Source organism: Phycodurus eques, chromosome 7 (genome assembly GCF_024500275.1).
Source record: "Phycodurus eques isolate BA_2022a chromosome 7, UOR_Pequ_1.1, whole genome shotgun sequence".
NCBI classification, from domain to species: domain Eukaryota; kingdom Metazoa; phylum Chordata; class Actinopteri; order Syngnathiformes; family Syngnathidae; genus Phycodurus; species Phycodurus eques.
This window is the reverse complement of record NC_084531.1, coordinates 1,330,574-1,347,847: the sequence shown is the minus strand read 5'-3', so window position 1 is coordinate 1,347,847 and position 17,274 is coordinate 1,330,574. Positions and strand designations below refer to the sequence as shown.

The following is a 17,274-nucleotide window of genomic DNA, read 5'->3' as shown; positions in this document are numbered from 1 at the left end:
CCAGACTGTGATGGAAGAACACAGGACCGATTCGATGACCGCTGTGTAGAACTGTCTCAGCAGCTCCGGTGGCAGGCCGTGCTTTCTCAGAAGCCGCAGGAAGTACATCCTCTGCTTGGCCTTTTTGAGGACGGAGTTGATGTTGTTCGCCCACTTCAGGTCCTGACAGATTGTAATTCCCAGGAACTTGAAGGTCTCGACGGTTGACACAAGGCAGCTGGACAACGTGAGGGGCAGCTGTGGCGAAGGATGCCTCCTGAAGTCCACGATCATCTCTACTGTCTTGAGCGTGTTCAGCTCCAGGTTGTGTCGCCCGCACCACAGCTCCAGCCGCTCCGCTTCCTGTCGATATGCAGACTCGTCACAGTCCTTGATGAGGCCGATGACAGTGGTGTCATCTGCAAACTTCAGGAGCTTGACAGTCGGGTTCGCTGAGGTGTAGTCGTTCGTGTAGAGAGAGAAGAGCAGCGGAGAGAGGACACAACCTTGGGGCGCCCCAGTGCTGATGCTGCGTGTGGATGAGGTGGCCTCCCCCAGCCTGACCTGCTGTGTCCTGCCCGTCAGAAAGCTCTAAATCCACTGGCAGATGGCAGGTGAGACGCTGAGCTGGAGAAGCTTGGTTGAAAGGAGTTCAGGGATGATGGTGTTGAACGCTGAGCTGAAGTCCACGAACAGGATCCTCGCGTAGGTCCCTGCACTGTCGAGGTGTTCTAGGATGAAGTGCAGTCCCATGTTGACTGCATCATCCATCATTGGTCCACTTTTTGACTGTTTTTCACTGTAGGCTTCGCGCATTTAAGTTCTCGCCTGTACGTCGGTATTAAGTGAATTAAGCAGTGATCGGACGACCCCAGGGCTGCACGAGGTATAGCACGGTATGCGTTTTTTACCGTAGTGTAGCAGTGGTCTAAAGTATTATTTTCCCTGGTAGGACAGTCGATGTGCTGCTTGTATTTAGGGAGTTCGTGGTTGAGTTTAGCTTTGTTAAAGTCCCCGAGAATAATGAGGGGTGAGTCAGGGTGTTTTTTTTCAATTTCGTTGACTTGTTCGGCGAGCGTTAGCAATGCGGCGTTCATGTTAGCTTGCGGTGTAATATAGACTCCAGCCAGTATAAACGATGCAAACTCACGTGGCGAGTAAAATGGTTTACAGTTCAAAAACAGCGACTCCAAATGCGGGCTGCAGTGTGTGCTGAGCACCGTGACGTCCGTACACCATTTTTCGTTTATATGGAGGCATATCCCGCCGCCCTTCGTTTTCCCCGATGATTCCATGCCGCGGTCCGCTCGATGAATGTTGAAGCCGGGAAGCATGACGGCGCCATCGGGTACAGCGTCGCAAAGCCAGGTCTCCGTGAAGCACATGGCCGCGGAACGTCCGAAGTCTTTACTGGTCTTTAACAGAAGATGAAGCTCGTCCATTTTGTTGGGTAGGGAGCGTACATTCGCGAGGTGGATCGACGGGAACGCCAATCTGTGTCCTCTCTTGCGGAGTTTCACCTGAATTCCGGCTCGTTTTCCTCTGTGGCGCTGCTTCCGCATCCATGCGCCGAAAACCGCGGACGCCGCTCCGGTGAGTAACTCGGGGAAAAAACTGAGCGGATTTTCAAAAGTCGGTGACAGAAAGTCCGGAGTAGCCTCCTTGATGGTTAGCAGGTCTCCCCTTGTGTAAGTGAGTCGTGTAAGGTCTCCAAAGACGGACGAAAAACACAAAAACAAAGACAATACTAGAGAGCGCGTTACCGAGGCGACCACACTGGTAGGCGCCATCTTGGATTTTTTTTGGAACTCAACACTAAACTCCGAGAAGCCAGGGAAAGTCTCTGCGGAGGGCAGCACTGGAACGAAATGTTAAATATAGAAAATAGAAAAAAATGTGTTACCACCCCAAGCATTAAAGGTGAACTTTTTAATGCTCAGTCTCTGACAAACAAGGCCAGCTTAATACTGGATCACATCCTTAAAAAGGGAATTTATAGGGTCCCATGACCTGGGTCTAGTATGCTGTTAGGTAGGTCGGTGGTTGCCTGACGAGGCCACTACAAATTCTTAGATCACCGATAAATGGCCCAAAAGTGCACAAAAGGAAAAAAAACAACAACAGTTTTTTGCATGTCCGTCATGCTTTATCCTCAATCATTTTTGATTACTGCAGAACCAAAACACGTCCGTATTTCTGATTTAAGCTTGCAGGACCTTCGACTTGTTAAATTTAGCGCCGTGCTCAGTGCACTGTGATATTTCTTGCACTGCACATGTGCATCTCCCATGATCCCCTGCAAGGTGCGCAGGGGATCATGGGAGATGTGGTTTGCTTCTCAGACTGGCCCACTCAATAACACCTTAAAAAAATACACCTACCTACCATATACTCCCATATATGATAGGTAGATTTTACGCCGATCTGATCGGTGTGATCGATATCGGCCGATAATTAGCATTTTATGCTGATTGGCTTTCATGTCATAATTCGCTGATCCGATCAATGACGTCATCGATCGGCTCCGCACAAGACATTTAACTCCGCATCTTTATTGCGTATGAATCCAAAAGCTAGATTATTTTTAGCCTTGTCACGTGTCTTGTGGCGCTGTACTGTAACTATCTGACGGCCAATAAAGTTTTTGTCGTCGGTGTGGGAGAATTTTGCGGTGTCTCAGACAAACAACACTTGCAGTCGCTGCATAACTGAAGTACGTAGTGGGGAACGTCATCTAAATCAACAACAAATTTGATCGGGCACCTGAAGAATGTACACAAGGAGAAGCATGCCGTGTTCGAGCAACGCAGCGTGGGAAAAAAAACCAAAAAAACAAAGGAAAAGTCAAACGGAGGCAAACTCTGGACAATTCCCATCTATATAGCCAGGACAGTGAGAAAGTTAGAGTAAGCATGTCATTAACAGTATTTGTTAAAGTAATTAAATTATAGTAAGTTAGCTCCATCTTGTGATCGGATCGGTTATCGTTTTTTTTAAACTTGCTGATCGGTGATTGGCCCCAAAAATCCTGATCGTGTAAAGCCTAAAGGTAGGTTAATTGACGTCTCTGAATTGTCTGTAGGTGTGAATGGTTGATTGTATCTGTGTGCCCTGCAATTGTCTGGCGACCAGTTCAAGGTGTACCACGCTTCTCGCACGAAGTCAGCCGAGATAGGCGCCCGCACACCCTATTGAGGATAAGCGGTTCAGAAAATGTATCTATGTAATTATGTAGACTGTATCTTTACTGCCAAAGGCACAATTTATATATACAGTGTCGATAGTCCTCTCTAAAAGTATTGGAACGCCAAGGTCGTTTCCTTTGTTTGTTTTTTTGTAGACTGAAGACATTTGGGTTTCAGATCAAAAGATGAAAATGAGAAAATCAGAATTCCATCTTTTATTTCATGGGATTTACATCTAAATGTGTTAAACAACTTAGGACAGTGCACACCCGTGTTTGAAGCCACCCGCTTTTCAAGTGAGCAAAAGTATTGGAACAGACATCATTAAATTAACTTAAAGTGAGCAAAAGTCTTGGAACATGTGACTGACTGGTATTTCTAGTTGCTCAGGTGATGCCTTTTAGATTGATTTCTTAAACATGAGAGAGTGCTTGTTTTTGGCTTAGGGTTTCACCTGTGAAAACTACATTTGCTGTCCAGCAAACGAAGACCAGAGAGCTGTCTATGGGAGAAAAGCAAACCATTTTGAAGCTGAGAGAAGAGGGAAAATCGGTCAGAGCTACTGCACAAAGATTGGGCATAGCCAATCCCATACCGCTAACACCAACGAGCTGGTATATCGAATTTGTGGCATGGCCGCCACGTAGGCACGGGAGGATCGAGTATTATTGTATATCTGTGACCCGTAAATATGTAATTCCCATTCTCTGACTGCATTGCGCCACAGTGCCAGTAAACAACAGCGACCAATTTGGGAATTATTATTATTATCTATTATTGCTTGACAAATCTATGTTTTGGTTTGTCAGAGAGACCTCCTCCTTGGGCACTAGCATACAACGTTTTCACCAATCCAACGGCGCTACTTGTGACATTTTCTTGAAACCTGGTAAAAACTAGAGAAAAGAACAGCTATGAAATCGGGTGAGCCTACTGTGCTGTTCCATGAGTGTAAACAAAGACTTGTTTACACTCATGCCACAATTTCTTGTGGCAGAATTAATCTTGTTAAATTATTATATAAAGATTATATTTATTATTGTTGGGCAATATCTGAATTTGCACATTCCCATTTTACATTTTTGTCGAGTTGATGTTCTTGCTAGGATTAAAAAAACTCAGTTACTCAGCAATTCCTCAGTACTTGAGTAGTTTTTCACTGAATACTACTAGTACTCAAGTAATTATTTGGAGGACTACATTGAACTTTTACTTCCGTCACATTATTCGAAAGTAACAGTACTCTTACTTGAGTACAATTTGTGGCTACTCGACCCGCCTCTGGTTGTAGCCCTGTCACTAACGTGGCAGCCCTGTTGTGATAGTGGAACCTCGGTTTTTTTAGCCAGCCTTCCTGACAGTTACCATCCTCGCCCTGCGAAAACGCGACGCTCCAATGGACTCATATCAAATGACCAGATTTTTTCATTTCAATCAGTATGTATCCATATTTACCTTGTAGGAAGGCAAGAAGCAGAGAACACCCTTTGGCACAACTTGGCAGAGATGCAGTAGCAGGTCACCAACTTCATCCTGGAAGGCATAGGTTTCAGCATATTGGAAGGTGGCACAGAGCTTTCTGCCTTGAGGTCCTACACCAAGAGTGCCAACCCAAACCTGCAGAGAGATTTTTTTGGTTCTTCATTCTTAATTTACTGTGGGAAGGTTGTCTGCTCTCGTGCTATCAAATGTAAAGTTTGATTGAATTTATGCATTATATTAAAAGTTGTGGCAGCACTGTGGGTGACTGGTTAGCGCATGTGCCTCACAGTGAGGACCCGGGTTCAAATCCGGCCTCACCTGTGTGGAGTTTTGCATGTTCTCCCCGTGCGAACACTTCAGGGTGTACCTCACCTCTCACCTCAGCTGAGATAGGAACCAGCACGCCTGCGACCCTAATGAGGATAAGCGCTATGGAAAATGGACGTATTATTATTATATGGCATGGGTATATTCGTGTGTACCACCCCATCAGATAAATTCTTGATATTATTACCAGTGTATCTTTGATCACTGTAAATGCCTTTTAAATGCAGAGTGGTGCCTCGAGGTTATTTATTGTGTTAAAACAGCTTTTAATTAAACTTATTGAGCAAAATATTTGATTGGGCGATCGAGTGGAAGTCGGGCGGTGACGTCCTGCTTTCGATCAAGCAAGACATTATTCTCTATTAAATAACGAGTGATTCTATTGAAAAACAGAAACTTAAAGAGCCTGTAAAGCGAACACCAAACATTTTTAACATTTGATAATTATGATCATTGAAGACCATTTATCTGGAAGACTGCACAAACACACACGCACAAAAACAAGATGGCGCCTACACCGGTGGACGTCTCGGTAAGACGCTTTCTAGTATTGTCGATGTTTTTGTCTTTTTCGTTCGTCTTGCCATTGTGGCCGTTTGCTGTCATACTGGAGAGGTTCCAACTCCCTGAGACAAATTCCTTGTGTGTATTGGCCAATAAAGCTGATTCTGAATTGTTTTTCTTCATTTTAGGTTTCCGATTTCTTTGGGCATGACTAAAATGGGGCCCAGTGACGCACTTGGGCTGTTGCCCAACTCCTGCACGATGAAACAACTTGACCACCTCCGGTGTGGCGCAATTGCGACATGAATTTAGCTAGCGAGCTAGGCCTACGCCCCAAAAATGCATCTTCCTTTCAGATAGTCCTCTGGCGTGGCCGCTTTAGAGCGCCTTGTTGTCAGCCCTGAGTGCGCACAAATTGTCACAGCTGAAACATGTAGTTATATCTACGCATTGGAAAGATGCTGGATATGTTGTCAGTTTCTGTTTAGCAAGATCTCTTATGATACCAAACTTTTGAAAAGGTGAGAAGAAATTTTTAAATCTCGACTTCAAACTTATTTGTACACTTTGGCATTTACAGTGGGTACGGAAAGTATTCAGACCCCCTTGTTGAAATTTTTGCAGATTTATGAAAAAAGAGAAACTGAAATATCACACAGCCATAAGTATTCAGACCCTTTGCTCAGTCTTTAGTAGAAGCACCCTTTTGCGCTAATACAGCCATGAGACTCTTTGGGAATGATGCAACAAATTTTTCCTCTGCCCTTCCTCCTTCCAGATCCTCTCCAGTTCTGTCAGGTTGGATGGTGAAGATTGGTGGACAGCCATTTTCAGGTCTCTCTAGAGATGCTCAATTGGTATTAAGTCAGGGCTCTGGCTGGGCCATTCAAGAACAGTCACAGAGTTGTTCTGAAGCCACTACGTTATTTTAGCTGTGTGCTTAGGGTCATTGTCTTGTTGGAAAGTGAACCTTCAGCCCAGTCTGAGGCCCCGAGCTCAGAGAAGGTTTTCGTCCAGGATATCCCTGTACTTGGCCGCATTCATCTTTCCTTCGATTGCAACCAGTCGTCCTGTCCCTGCAGCTGAAAAACACCCCCACAGCATGATTCTGCCACCACCATGGTTCGCTGTTGGGACTGTATTGGACAGGTGTTGAGCAGTGCCTGGTTTTCTCCACACATACAACTTAGAATTAAGGCCAAATGGTTGTATCTTGGTCTCATCAGAGCAGAGAATTTTGGAGTCCTTCAGTCCTTCACATATATTCTGTCTTACTTCGGCTAATCTTCATTCCTCTGCTTTCCAGTGCATGCCTCCATCTTTCTAACTGTTCCTCCACCTGCTCCCTGCTTTCACTGCAGATCACAATGTCATCTGCAAACATCATGGTCCACGGGGATTCCAGTCTAACCTCATCTGTCAGCCTATCCATCACCACTGCTAACAGGAAGGGGCTCAGGGATGATCCCTGATGCAGTCCCACCTCCACCTTAAATTCGTCTGTCACGCCTACAGCACACCTCACCGCTGTTCTGTTGCCCTCGTACATGTCCTGTACTATTCTAACATAATTCTCTGCCACTCCAGACTTCCGCATGCAGTACCACAGTTCCTCTCTGGGTACTCTGTCATAGGCTTTTGCTAAATCTACAAAGACACAATGTAGATCATTCTGACCTTCTCTGTACTTTTCCATCAACATCCTCAAGGCAAATAATGCATCTGTAGTACTCTTTCTCGGCATGAAACCATACTGTTGCTTGCAAATACTCACTTCTGTCCTGAGTCTAGCCCCCACTACTCTTTCCCATAACTTAATTGTGTGGCTCATCAACTTCTATTGAACAAGCTGGTCAAAAACTCTCCTAGATGCTTCCATGCCTCCACAGGAATGTCATCAGCACCAACTGCCTTTCCATTTTTCATCCTCATTAATGCCTTTCTAACTTCCCCCTTACTAATCATTGCCACTTTCTGGTCCAACACACTTGCCTCTTCTGCTCTCCCTTCTCTCTCATTTTCCTCATTCATCAACTCCTCAAAGTATTCTTTCCATCTATCTAGCACACTACTGGCACCAGTCAACACATTTCCATCTCTCTCCCTAATCACCCTAACCTGCTGCACATCCTTCCCATCTCTATCCCTCTGTCTGGCCAACATGTAGATATTATTTTTCTACTTCTTTAGTGTCCAACCTGGCATACATTTCATCATATGCCTCTTGTTTTGCCTTTGCCACCTCTACCTTTGCCCTGTGTCGCATCTCAATGTATTCCTTTCGCCTCTCCTCGGTCCTCTCAGTGTCCCATTTCTTCTGAGCCAACCTTTTTCCTTGTATGATTTCCTGTACTGTGAGGTTCCACCACCAAGTCTCCTTCTCTCCTTTCCTGCCAGAAGATACACCAAGTACTCTCCTGCCTGCATCTCTGATCACCTTGGCTGCAGTGGTCCAGTCTTCTGGAAGCTCCTCACGTCCACCGAGAGCCTGTCTCACCTCTTCCCGAAAAGCTGCACAACACACGTCCTGTCTCAGCTTCCACCACATGGTTCTCTGCTCTGCCTTTGTCTTCCTAATTTTCCTCACCACCACCAGAGTCAGCATACACACCACCATCCTATGCTGTCTAGCCACAGTCTCCCCTACCACGGCCTTACAGTCCTCCTTCAGATTACATTGTCTGCACAAGATATAATCCACCTGCATGCTTCTACCTCCGCTGTTGGAGGTCACCCTACCCTATGTTCATGCCTCTTCTGGAAAAAAGTGTTCACTCCAGCAATTTGCATCCTTGTTGCAAAGTCTACCACCATCTGTCCCTCCAAGTTCCTTTCCTGGATGCCGTACTTACCAATCACTTCTTCATCACCCCTATTTCCTTCACCAACATGTCCATTACAATCTTTACCAATTACGACTCTCTCTCTGTCTGGGATGAACTACTTCATCTACTTCGTCTAGCTCCTTCCAGAATTTCTCTTTCACCTCTAGGTCACATCCTACCTGTGGGGCATAGCCCCGAATCACATTACACATAACACCCTCAATTTCAAGTTTCAGCCTCATCACTCGATCCGATACTCTTTTCACCTCCAAGACATTCTTAGCCAACTCTTCTTTTAAAATAACCCCGACTCCATTTCTCTTCCCATCTACACCATGGTAAAATAATTTAAACCCTGCCCCTAAACTTCTAGCCTTACTGCCTTTCCACCTGGTCTCAATATATCAAACTTTCTCCTAATCATCATGTCAAACAACTCCCGAGATCTTCCTGTCGTAGTCCCAACATTCAAAGTCCCCACATTCAGTTCTAGGCTCTGTGCTTTCCTCTTCTCTTTCTGCCGAAGAACCCGCTTTCCACCACTTCTTCTTCTTCGACTTCGACCCACAGTAACTGAATTTCCAACCTGTAGGTTGACGGTGCCGGTGGCGGACGTTGTTAACCAGGGCCATGACCGATCCTGTATAGAATTCTTTGGATGAACGCTCATATTTGTTTGGCAAAGTTTTAAGACGGATACCCTTCCTGACGCAACCCTCTGCATTTATCCGGGCTTGGGACCGTTTGCACTGGCTTGTGCCCTTCATAGGGCTGCACTGGGTGCTGTGTGTACATTGAGGGGAAAAAAAATAACTTAAATGATTTTAGCAAATGGTGGCACTATAACAGAGTGGAAAATTTAAGGGGGTCTGAATACTTTCCGTACCCACTGTAGTTCAAGTACATTTAGGCCTGTGTTACTGCCATTTCTCCTCTCCTGCTCAGAGAGGGGGCTAGGAAGGAATCTGAGGCTGTTGCTGTAAAGATTAGTGCACCGACCAACTTTGACAAGATTTGAAGTGGATCACGTTCACGGAGGCGTTGCTGTGGAGGATTCTGTTCTGACCAACCGTGCCAGGTCCTGAGGCAGAACCACTTTTCTGAGGCTGTTTAAATGTATTCTTATGCAGTCTCAATTAATATTGTACAGTACTGGTCATCCTTTCTTATTTCTCCCCAAATGGGTCTTGAATTTTTCCTTGCCTGATTGGGGTTTTAGATCAGGTGGTGTCATCAATCTTTGTGAACTGTGGGCCTCTTTGGCCCTTTGAGAGTCTTTTGTGATGAAAGGCTACACAAATAAACTTCACTTGAAAATAGGATAAAGATTAAGTTATGAAGGTTTTGGGGCCATCTCTCGCAACTTTAAACCTCCTGGCATTCGGCAACCTGTGTGGCTCCACATGTGGCTCTTTCATCCCGCTGATGTGGCTCTCTGGTGACTTTGAAATTAAATATTGCGGTTGAATAAGAAAGCAGCTCTTTTAACTGCGGGAAGTACCGGTACAAGGTTTCATGGAGTGATGTCCAGGAAGAATACACTTACATCTTTGTCAGCTGGTTAAGTCGCCAGGCAACGCTTGGCTAACCTTCGTTTAGCTTACTGCGTAACTGACCAGGAGGTCATTGTATTGCACAAAATCGATAGTCGGGGATTCATAAAAACGAAGTGCAACATAATAGTATCACGACAGTTAAATAGGACACATATTCAACAAACATAAATACACATGTACGAAAAAGATTGTTCTTAGTACGGCAAAGGTTCAGCACTACATGGTGTAATGCGTGCTGGTAACTGGGCAGTTTCACCATTGCAACAATACTCATTCATTCACCTGTTACTTTATCATCTGTTTTTTTTTTATTAAAAAATATACATACTTCAACAATATATAATTGCTAAACATATCTTTACCTACACTGATGGATTGGTTTTAGGTTGTTCAATCAATCTGAGAAGAATGTCAAAGTTCCCTTTACATCCTTTGATTTTTCTCTATGCAGCCCTTGGAATAAAAAGCCTGATATAGGACAAATAACAAGTGAGGACCTTCACAGTGTTTTAGAGACAAAGGTAGAGAGAACAAATTTAGATGGTTTGGACACATCCAGAGGAGAGATGATGATGATTTGGAGCTGCCAGGCAAGAGAGCGAGAGGAAGACCTAAGAGAAGGTTGATAGATGTAGTGAGGGAAGAGGTGAGGGCAGTCAGAGAGGAGGATGCAAAAGATAAGCTTACATGGAAAAGGATGACGCACTGTGGCGACCCCTGACGGGACAAGCCAAAAGGATAAGAAGAAGAATGCAGGCTATCTCAAATGTCACTATAAACACCCTTTTCACCATTTCAATTCATGTATCATTTGAACAGACGTGATGCCATCAGCATTTGACAGTTTAGGCTTTGCAGGTTTTTTTTAAGCATGTGTTTAACCTTGCCTATGGCTTGTCAATTGACAGTGGGGTAGCACTGCAAAATAGACGCCTACCAATAAGTTTTACTGTCCCTGACTGCAGTTCAGTGCCAGTTTGAGAAGCTTGATGGCCGTCATAAATGCTCAAATGTCTAGTGTAATATAGTTAATGTTTTTGAGCATCTGAATCTTCCGCATGAAGCTCTTGAAACAACCTCGGAGGCATTCGCTGACTCAAACGTTTGTTGATGAGTTCTAGTGCAGCCTCTTCGGATAAAATTTCCCTGGCTTTGCACAAATGCCTGCTCTAGAAGTTGGTGTTTTCATCAGTGGTGGCAGTAGCTGGACTTACGCTGGATGTTTTTTCCAGAACAGACACTGTTTTGAGAAGTTTGTCATGGAAAGGGTAAATTGTAATATGTGTTGGAGCAGTGTATGATAGGCATAGATATTCTAAAACTGGTGCTGAAATGCAGCCAAGAACAGAAACATGTCTAGCACGGAGGAAATTTGAATGTCAATGTTCCAATGTCAATTGGCCAGCCATGGGCAAAGGAATTATGTGATTACAAAAACTGTAAAGCCTAAGCAGTCAGATGCTGAAGGCCTCAGATCTGTCCAAATGATACCAGAAATGAAATAAAAAAAAAATAAAAAAAACGAAGTGTATAGCTACTTTTGGGATACCTTGTATATTGTGTAACTTGTTGAGAAAAGCACAAAAAGATCAAGAAAACCTATATGTAGGATATTGACCTGTGATTTGTTGATGACATGACTGGCCTCCAGTTGAAGAGAAAATTTCACCCCAAGTTCTGAGGAGAAGGACCCCATCGGTGACAGTGTCCCTGATGTCAGAACAATGCTATGCACTGTCCCACTTAAGTCAGAAAAGGCCTAAAAGACACACAATATACACAACAGTAAAGTGATTGATTGATGATTTCATTGAATAGCTTATTATAAATCAACTCAGAGCTCCAATTATTCCTGTGTATTGGTGTTATTATCATCATTTTGTGAAGGGCATTGCCAAGTTAGCTACCATTTTACACAACCTGTGGCTGAGATGGTACACACAAAACCAACCAAGAGGTCCACATGGATTGCTGCGCAGTGCTGTTTCTGTAGATTCTCAGTTGTGTGTAGCGCAAAAGTTGAATTGAGGCAGTTGACAAGTCAACTGTTTCACCTTTAATCCAATATGCCTTTTTTTTGTGTTAAGCAAAGCAGCCAGTGTGGAGAAGGCGATTTATTTTTAAAATTTGTTTTTACATTGGTGTGCGACTTGAGAAAAATAATGTCATTAATCAGTCGACGTCGACTTGACTATCATCACCTTCGCGTCGAGACAAAAAATATGAAGTCGTTCAACCCCTACTGTACACTGCCTGCAACTGCAATGTAGGCACAATCACTCAACAGAGATTTATTTGTGTTAATAAAGTTAATTTTTCTTCAACAAATTGGATTTAAAAAAAATGGGAAATTTCCCACTGCACACAGGACAATCTCCCGCAGCACACGAGTGGGCCGTGGTACACTGGTTGAAAACACAGCCCAAGAGAACTGCGTCAAATCAGCTGATCGCGCAGTCCCATACTGCAAGACAGGGGTGGGAAAAAAAACATTTCCCCCCAAGGTGCTGAATGAGAAACCGAAAGGGTTGTTGAGGGTCACACTAACATGCAAACCTCAATTGTGTGAAATATGAATTTAATGTCTTTAAAAAGCAGTAAACTGTATTGTTTAAATTCAGCTGCTACTTGTGTAGCTATGGTATATGTTATGATTAGGAAATAAAATGAAAATAAAAACTTAAAAAAATATGATCAGTCACATTGAAATGACAGAATACACAAATTAACATTAAATCACTATTTAATCAACATCCACATAAAACATGAGATATTTTTCTCTATTTCTAAAGTGTGTTGACATTATGTAGGTGTGTGTGTGTATCCACCGCTGACTGGCTGTCAGAAGTGGTCACTAAACAAGCTGTTGTGCATTCTGAGTCGCGATGGAACCACTATTTTCCGTGTTTCACTGCGTTTGCAATATTCAACTTACCACTATACATCACTACTGATGACATAGAACAAGTTCCAAATGTCTCGAAAGCTCAAGTACACATTTTATAATGCTCAGACAACATTTCCAGAATTTATAGATGACAACCCCCCAAACAACTTCTTTGCGACGAAGGCCATTTTTATGAGTGCTTCTTTCTTTTTGGTTTCTGCTATATTTGATGTACTATAATTTCTTGTTTAATATGTTCTCGTGGATAATGCACATTCCCAAAATCAACCCCAAAAATCAGGAAAACTATTCTCCCCATGTACTGCATAATGCACACCAATAATTTCCAGCTATTTGTATTGTTTAAAAGGTGAATGAGGCGGCACGGCGGTCAACAGGTTAGAGCGTCGGCCTCACAGTTCTGAGGACCGGGGTTCAATCCCCGGCCCCGCCATATGGAGTTTGCATGCTCTCCCCGTGCGTGCGTGGGTTTTCTGTACAGAGACCGAACAGCCCGTATCAGGGGGTTCAGTACCTATACTCCCGAAGTACCCCCAATAGGACTCCCCGAAGGACACGGTCGAACGCCTTCTCCAAGTCCACAAAACACATGTAGACTGGTTGGGCGAACTACCATGCACCCTCGATGACCCTGCCGAGGGTGTAGAGCCGGTCCACTGTTCCACGGCCAGGACGAAAAGCACACTGCTCCTCCTGAATCTGAGATTCAAGTTCCAGACGGACCCTCCTCTCCAGCACCCCTGAATAGAGCTTTTCAGGGAGGCTGTGGAGTGTGATCCCCCTGTAGTTGGAACGCACCCTCTGGTCCCCTTTCTTAAAAAGGGGGACCACCACCCCAGACTGCCAATCCAGAGGCACTGTCTCCGATGTCCACGCGATGTTGCAGAGGCGTGTCAACCGGGACAGCCCCACAACATCCAAAGCCTTTAGGAACTCCGGGTGAATCTCATCCCATCCCATTCCTCCCAATTCCGCCCTTCCAGGTCTCACTGTCATTGCCCATGTGAGCATTGAAGTCCCCCAGCAGAAAGATGCAGTCCTCAGTGGGAGCGCTCTCCAGCACCCCCTCTCAGGAGAAGGGTGGGTACTCTGAACTGCTGTTTGGCGCATAGGCACAAACAACAGTCAGGACCCGTCCCCCAACCCGAAGGGAGGCTACCCTCTTGTGAACCCCAATGTACAGGCGCCAAGCCGGGGGGCAATAAGTATACCCACACCTCTCATTGTGGGCAACTCCAGAGTGGAAGACAGTCCAACTCCTCTCAAGGGGACTGGTACGAGAGCCCAAGCTTTGTGTGGAGGCAAGCCCGACTATACCTAGTCGGAACTTCTCGACCTCGAACACCAGCTCGGGCTCCTTCCCTGCCAGAGACGTGACGTTCCACATACTTAGAGTCAGCTTATGTAGCCGGGGATGGGAACGCCAATCCCGGATCACGTTACCCTTTCAGGCTGTGCCCGGCCGGGCCCCATGGGTGCAGATCTACTTCTTTTCCTTTCGGCTTGTCCCTTTAGGGGTCGCCACAGCGCATCATCCTTTTCCATGTAAGCCTATCTCCTGCATCTTCCTCTCGAAGACCAACTGCCCTCATGTCTTCCCTCACGACATCAATCAACCTTCTCTTTGGCCTTCCTCTAGCTCTCTTGCCTGGCAGCTCGTCCCTCATCATCCTTCTACCAATATACTCAGTATTTCTCCTCTGGATGTGTCCAAACCATCGAAGTCTGCTCTCTCTAACTTTGTCTCCAAAAGATCGAACCTTGGCTGTCCCTCCGAGAGCGAACCTCAACATCTTCATTTCCGCCACCTCCAGCTCTGCTTCCTGTTGTCTCTTCAGTGCCACTGTCTCTAATCCGTACATCATGGCTGGCCGCACCATAGTCTGAGAAACTTTGGCCTTCATCTAAGCAAAGACTCTTCTATCACATAACCTTCCTCCAACCGTTCCAACCTGCTTGGACCAGTTTCTTCACTTCCTGACCACACTCCCCATTGCTCTGGACGGTTGACCCCAAGTATTTAAAGTCCTCCACCTTTGCTATCTCTTCTCCCTGTAGCCTCACTCTTCCCCCACTAACCCTCTCATTCATGCACAAATATTCTGTCTTACTTCGGCTAATCTTCATTCCTCTGCTTTCCAGTGCATGCCTCCACCTTTCTAACTGTTCCTCCACCTGCTCCCTGCTTTCACTGCAGATCACGTCATCTGCAAACATCATGGTCCACGGGGATTCATGTCTAACCTCATCTGTCAGGCTATCCATCACCACTGCTAACCGGAAGGGGCTCAGGGCTGATCTCTGATGCAGTCCCTCCTCCAAAGGTATTTTCAAGTGTTATATACTCTATGACAAGGTTTTGCCATTGGCTCATGTTGATAGCTTGTTTATTTTTCCAGTTTAATAGTATTGTTTTGTTTTTTTGTTTTTTTAGCGATAGTTAAAATTATTAAAGTATTGGTTGAGGATGTTTATTTGGAAGATCTCTAACTTTGAAATTACCCAACAGACAAACTAATTAGGTAATTGTAGGCGTGTTTCCTAATTAATACAAAATGTTTTAGCGGATCAACTCTTGTCGCCGATGCTACGTGTGTTTCCTGGTTCCACTGGGACCACAACCAGGGCCACGACCCGCAGCACCACAACCTAACCCGTAAAAATACAAAAGACCAGTGCAACAAATACGACACTGGTTGATTTGATGAGCAAAAATGTTGCTTAACTGTAAGGTAAGAGTAGCAATAGAGGATGTCCGCTCTAGATTTGGGAAGAGGAGCCAAACATTGTACTCAAGTAAGAGTACTGTTACTTGACAATAATGTGACTCAAGTAAAAAGTAGTCCTCCAAAATATGACTTGAGGAAGAGTAGAAAGTACACAGTGAACTAATTACTCAAGTACTGAGTAAATAGTGAGTAATTTCAGATTTTTTAACCATAGCATGAACATCAAGAAAAACAAATTCTCATGTTGCTGTGAGTGTGTGTGTGTGTGTGTGTGGTAAATGGACTGCATAGCTGCAATTTACTGCACGGTGTTTTCTAAAGTTATAAGTGAGCTGAAATATCCACGTTTGGGCAGACCAGTGCCAGACAAATACTACAATCCATGATAGTTGTTTTTGTTCGTCTAAATGTAAACACGAGTAGCTCGCCCGTTCCCTTCATGGTAACGACGACCTTCCCAACATGGCTGCCATGTAGGCACGGCAATCAGTCGGGCTGGCTTATCTAGTGTTAATACCTCTGCCCGGGAAGCCCAATAGAAGAGGTTGTGTGAGGTCATGTGACTTTCTTGTGCCGTTTGATTGGTGAAATAGACTTAAACATCACTAGCGCTTAAATTTGATTGCCGCAAACAGCGCCTGATGCGGAAGTTGAAGTCGTAATCTCGCGCACAAAATAGCTGATTAATAAGCAATCACTGATAAATAAAAGTAGCGTGCGACATTTAGATCATTGTAACGAAGTAAAAGTACCGTGACTTTTTCACAGCAGAAGTGGGGGAATTTTTTTTTCTGGTCTCACCAACTCCTTTGACTTGTCCAAAGCAGTTCCCGAGCGCACAGGCAGAACCTCAGCCCAATGCGCTCGCGTATTAGTCTGCCGCGGAGTAATATTCACAATTATATCTGTGTGTGGATGGTGGATGTGTGGAATGGATCTAGCTGCTAGCGTTCAAGGAGTACGAAACAGACTATGACGATCTCCTCGCTAAAATATTTCTTTAATATTTTTTTTAATTGATTTGTCCAGGTTATAGGTCAGATTAATGACACAAAAGATTTTGAGATGCACAAAAAACTGACATTTGAACAGGGGTGTGCAGACTTAGTATATAAACTATTCATGTAGCAAACTTCAAAGAAACCACAGATTCAATCTCACCACAGCAGGGTTGAGGCACCAGAAACTCAATGTCAGAAATCCAGTCTTTACTCTGATTCTTTGGTGTTGTCTGTGGCCTGGTTTGGCCATGAAGCCCTGTGTATCCCTCATGCTATCCGGGGCTTTGCTCATCCAAGAATATGTCTTCCGAAGTGCAACTCTGTAGTCTTCGGAATACCTACAGATACCCAGACACACGCACACAGACATAATTATATTTCATTCATTAATTTTCCGTACCGCTTATCCTCACAAGGGTCGCGGGCATGCTGGAGTCTATCCTCGCTATCCTCGGGTGAGAGGCGGGGTACACCCTGAACTGGTCGCCAGCCAATGGCAGGGCACAAAATAACAACCATTCACAGTCACATTCACAACTACGGCCAATTTAGAGTCGTCAATCAAGCTAACAAACATGTTTTTGGAATGTGGGAGGAAACCAGAGTACCCAGAGAAAACCACGCAGGCATGGGGAGAACATGCAAACTCCACACAGGCGTGGCCGGATTTGAACCCAGGCCTTCAGAACTGTGAGGCAGATGTTCGAAACCACTGGCCGCCCATTATTAATTAGTTACGGTATTTACATGCATCTTTGGCTTTAGTCTACCCCAGAAT

The 17,274-nt window shown here is 44.7% G+C and overlaps 1 protein-coding gene across 4 annotated transcripts in view; it reads right to left on the bottom strand.

Moving 5' to 3' along the window:
- brip1 (BRCA1 interacting helicase 1) overlaps nucleotides 1-17,274 on the bottom strand; it is an 87,096-nt gene that overhangs the window by 27,789 nt on the left and 42,033 nt on the right. For 2 of the 4 annotated variants that reach the window (XM_061681635.1, XM_061681637.1), the window contains 3 exons: nucleotides 16,657-16,834; nucleotides 11,477-11,617; nucleotides 4,620-4,781 (listed from right to left, as the gene is read on the bottom strand). In XM_061681635.1, coding sequence (XP_061537619.1) covers nucleotides 4,620-4,781; nucleotides 11,477-11,617; nucleotides 16,657-16,834 — 481 coding nt within the window. The remainder of the gene's footprint in view (nucleotides 1-4,619; nucleotides 4,782-11,476; nucleotides 11,618-16,656; nucleotides 16,835-17,274) is intronic. The other 2 variants (XM_061681636.1, XM_061681638.1) reach the window with 2 other exon arrangements.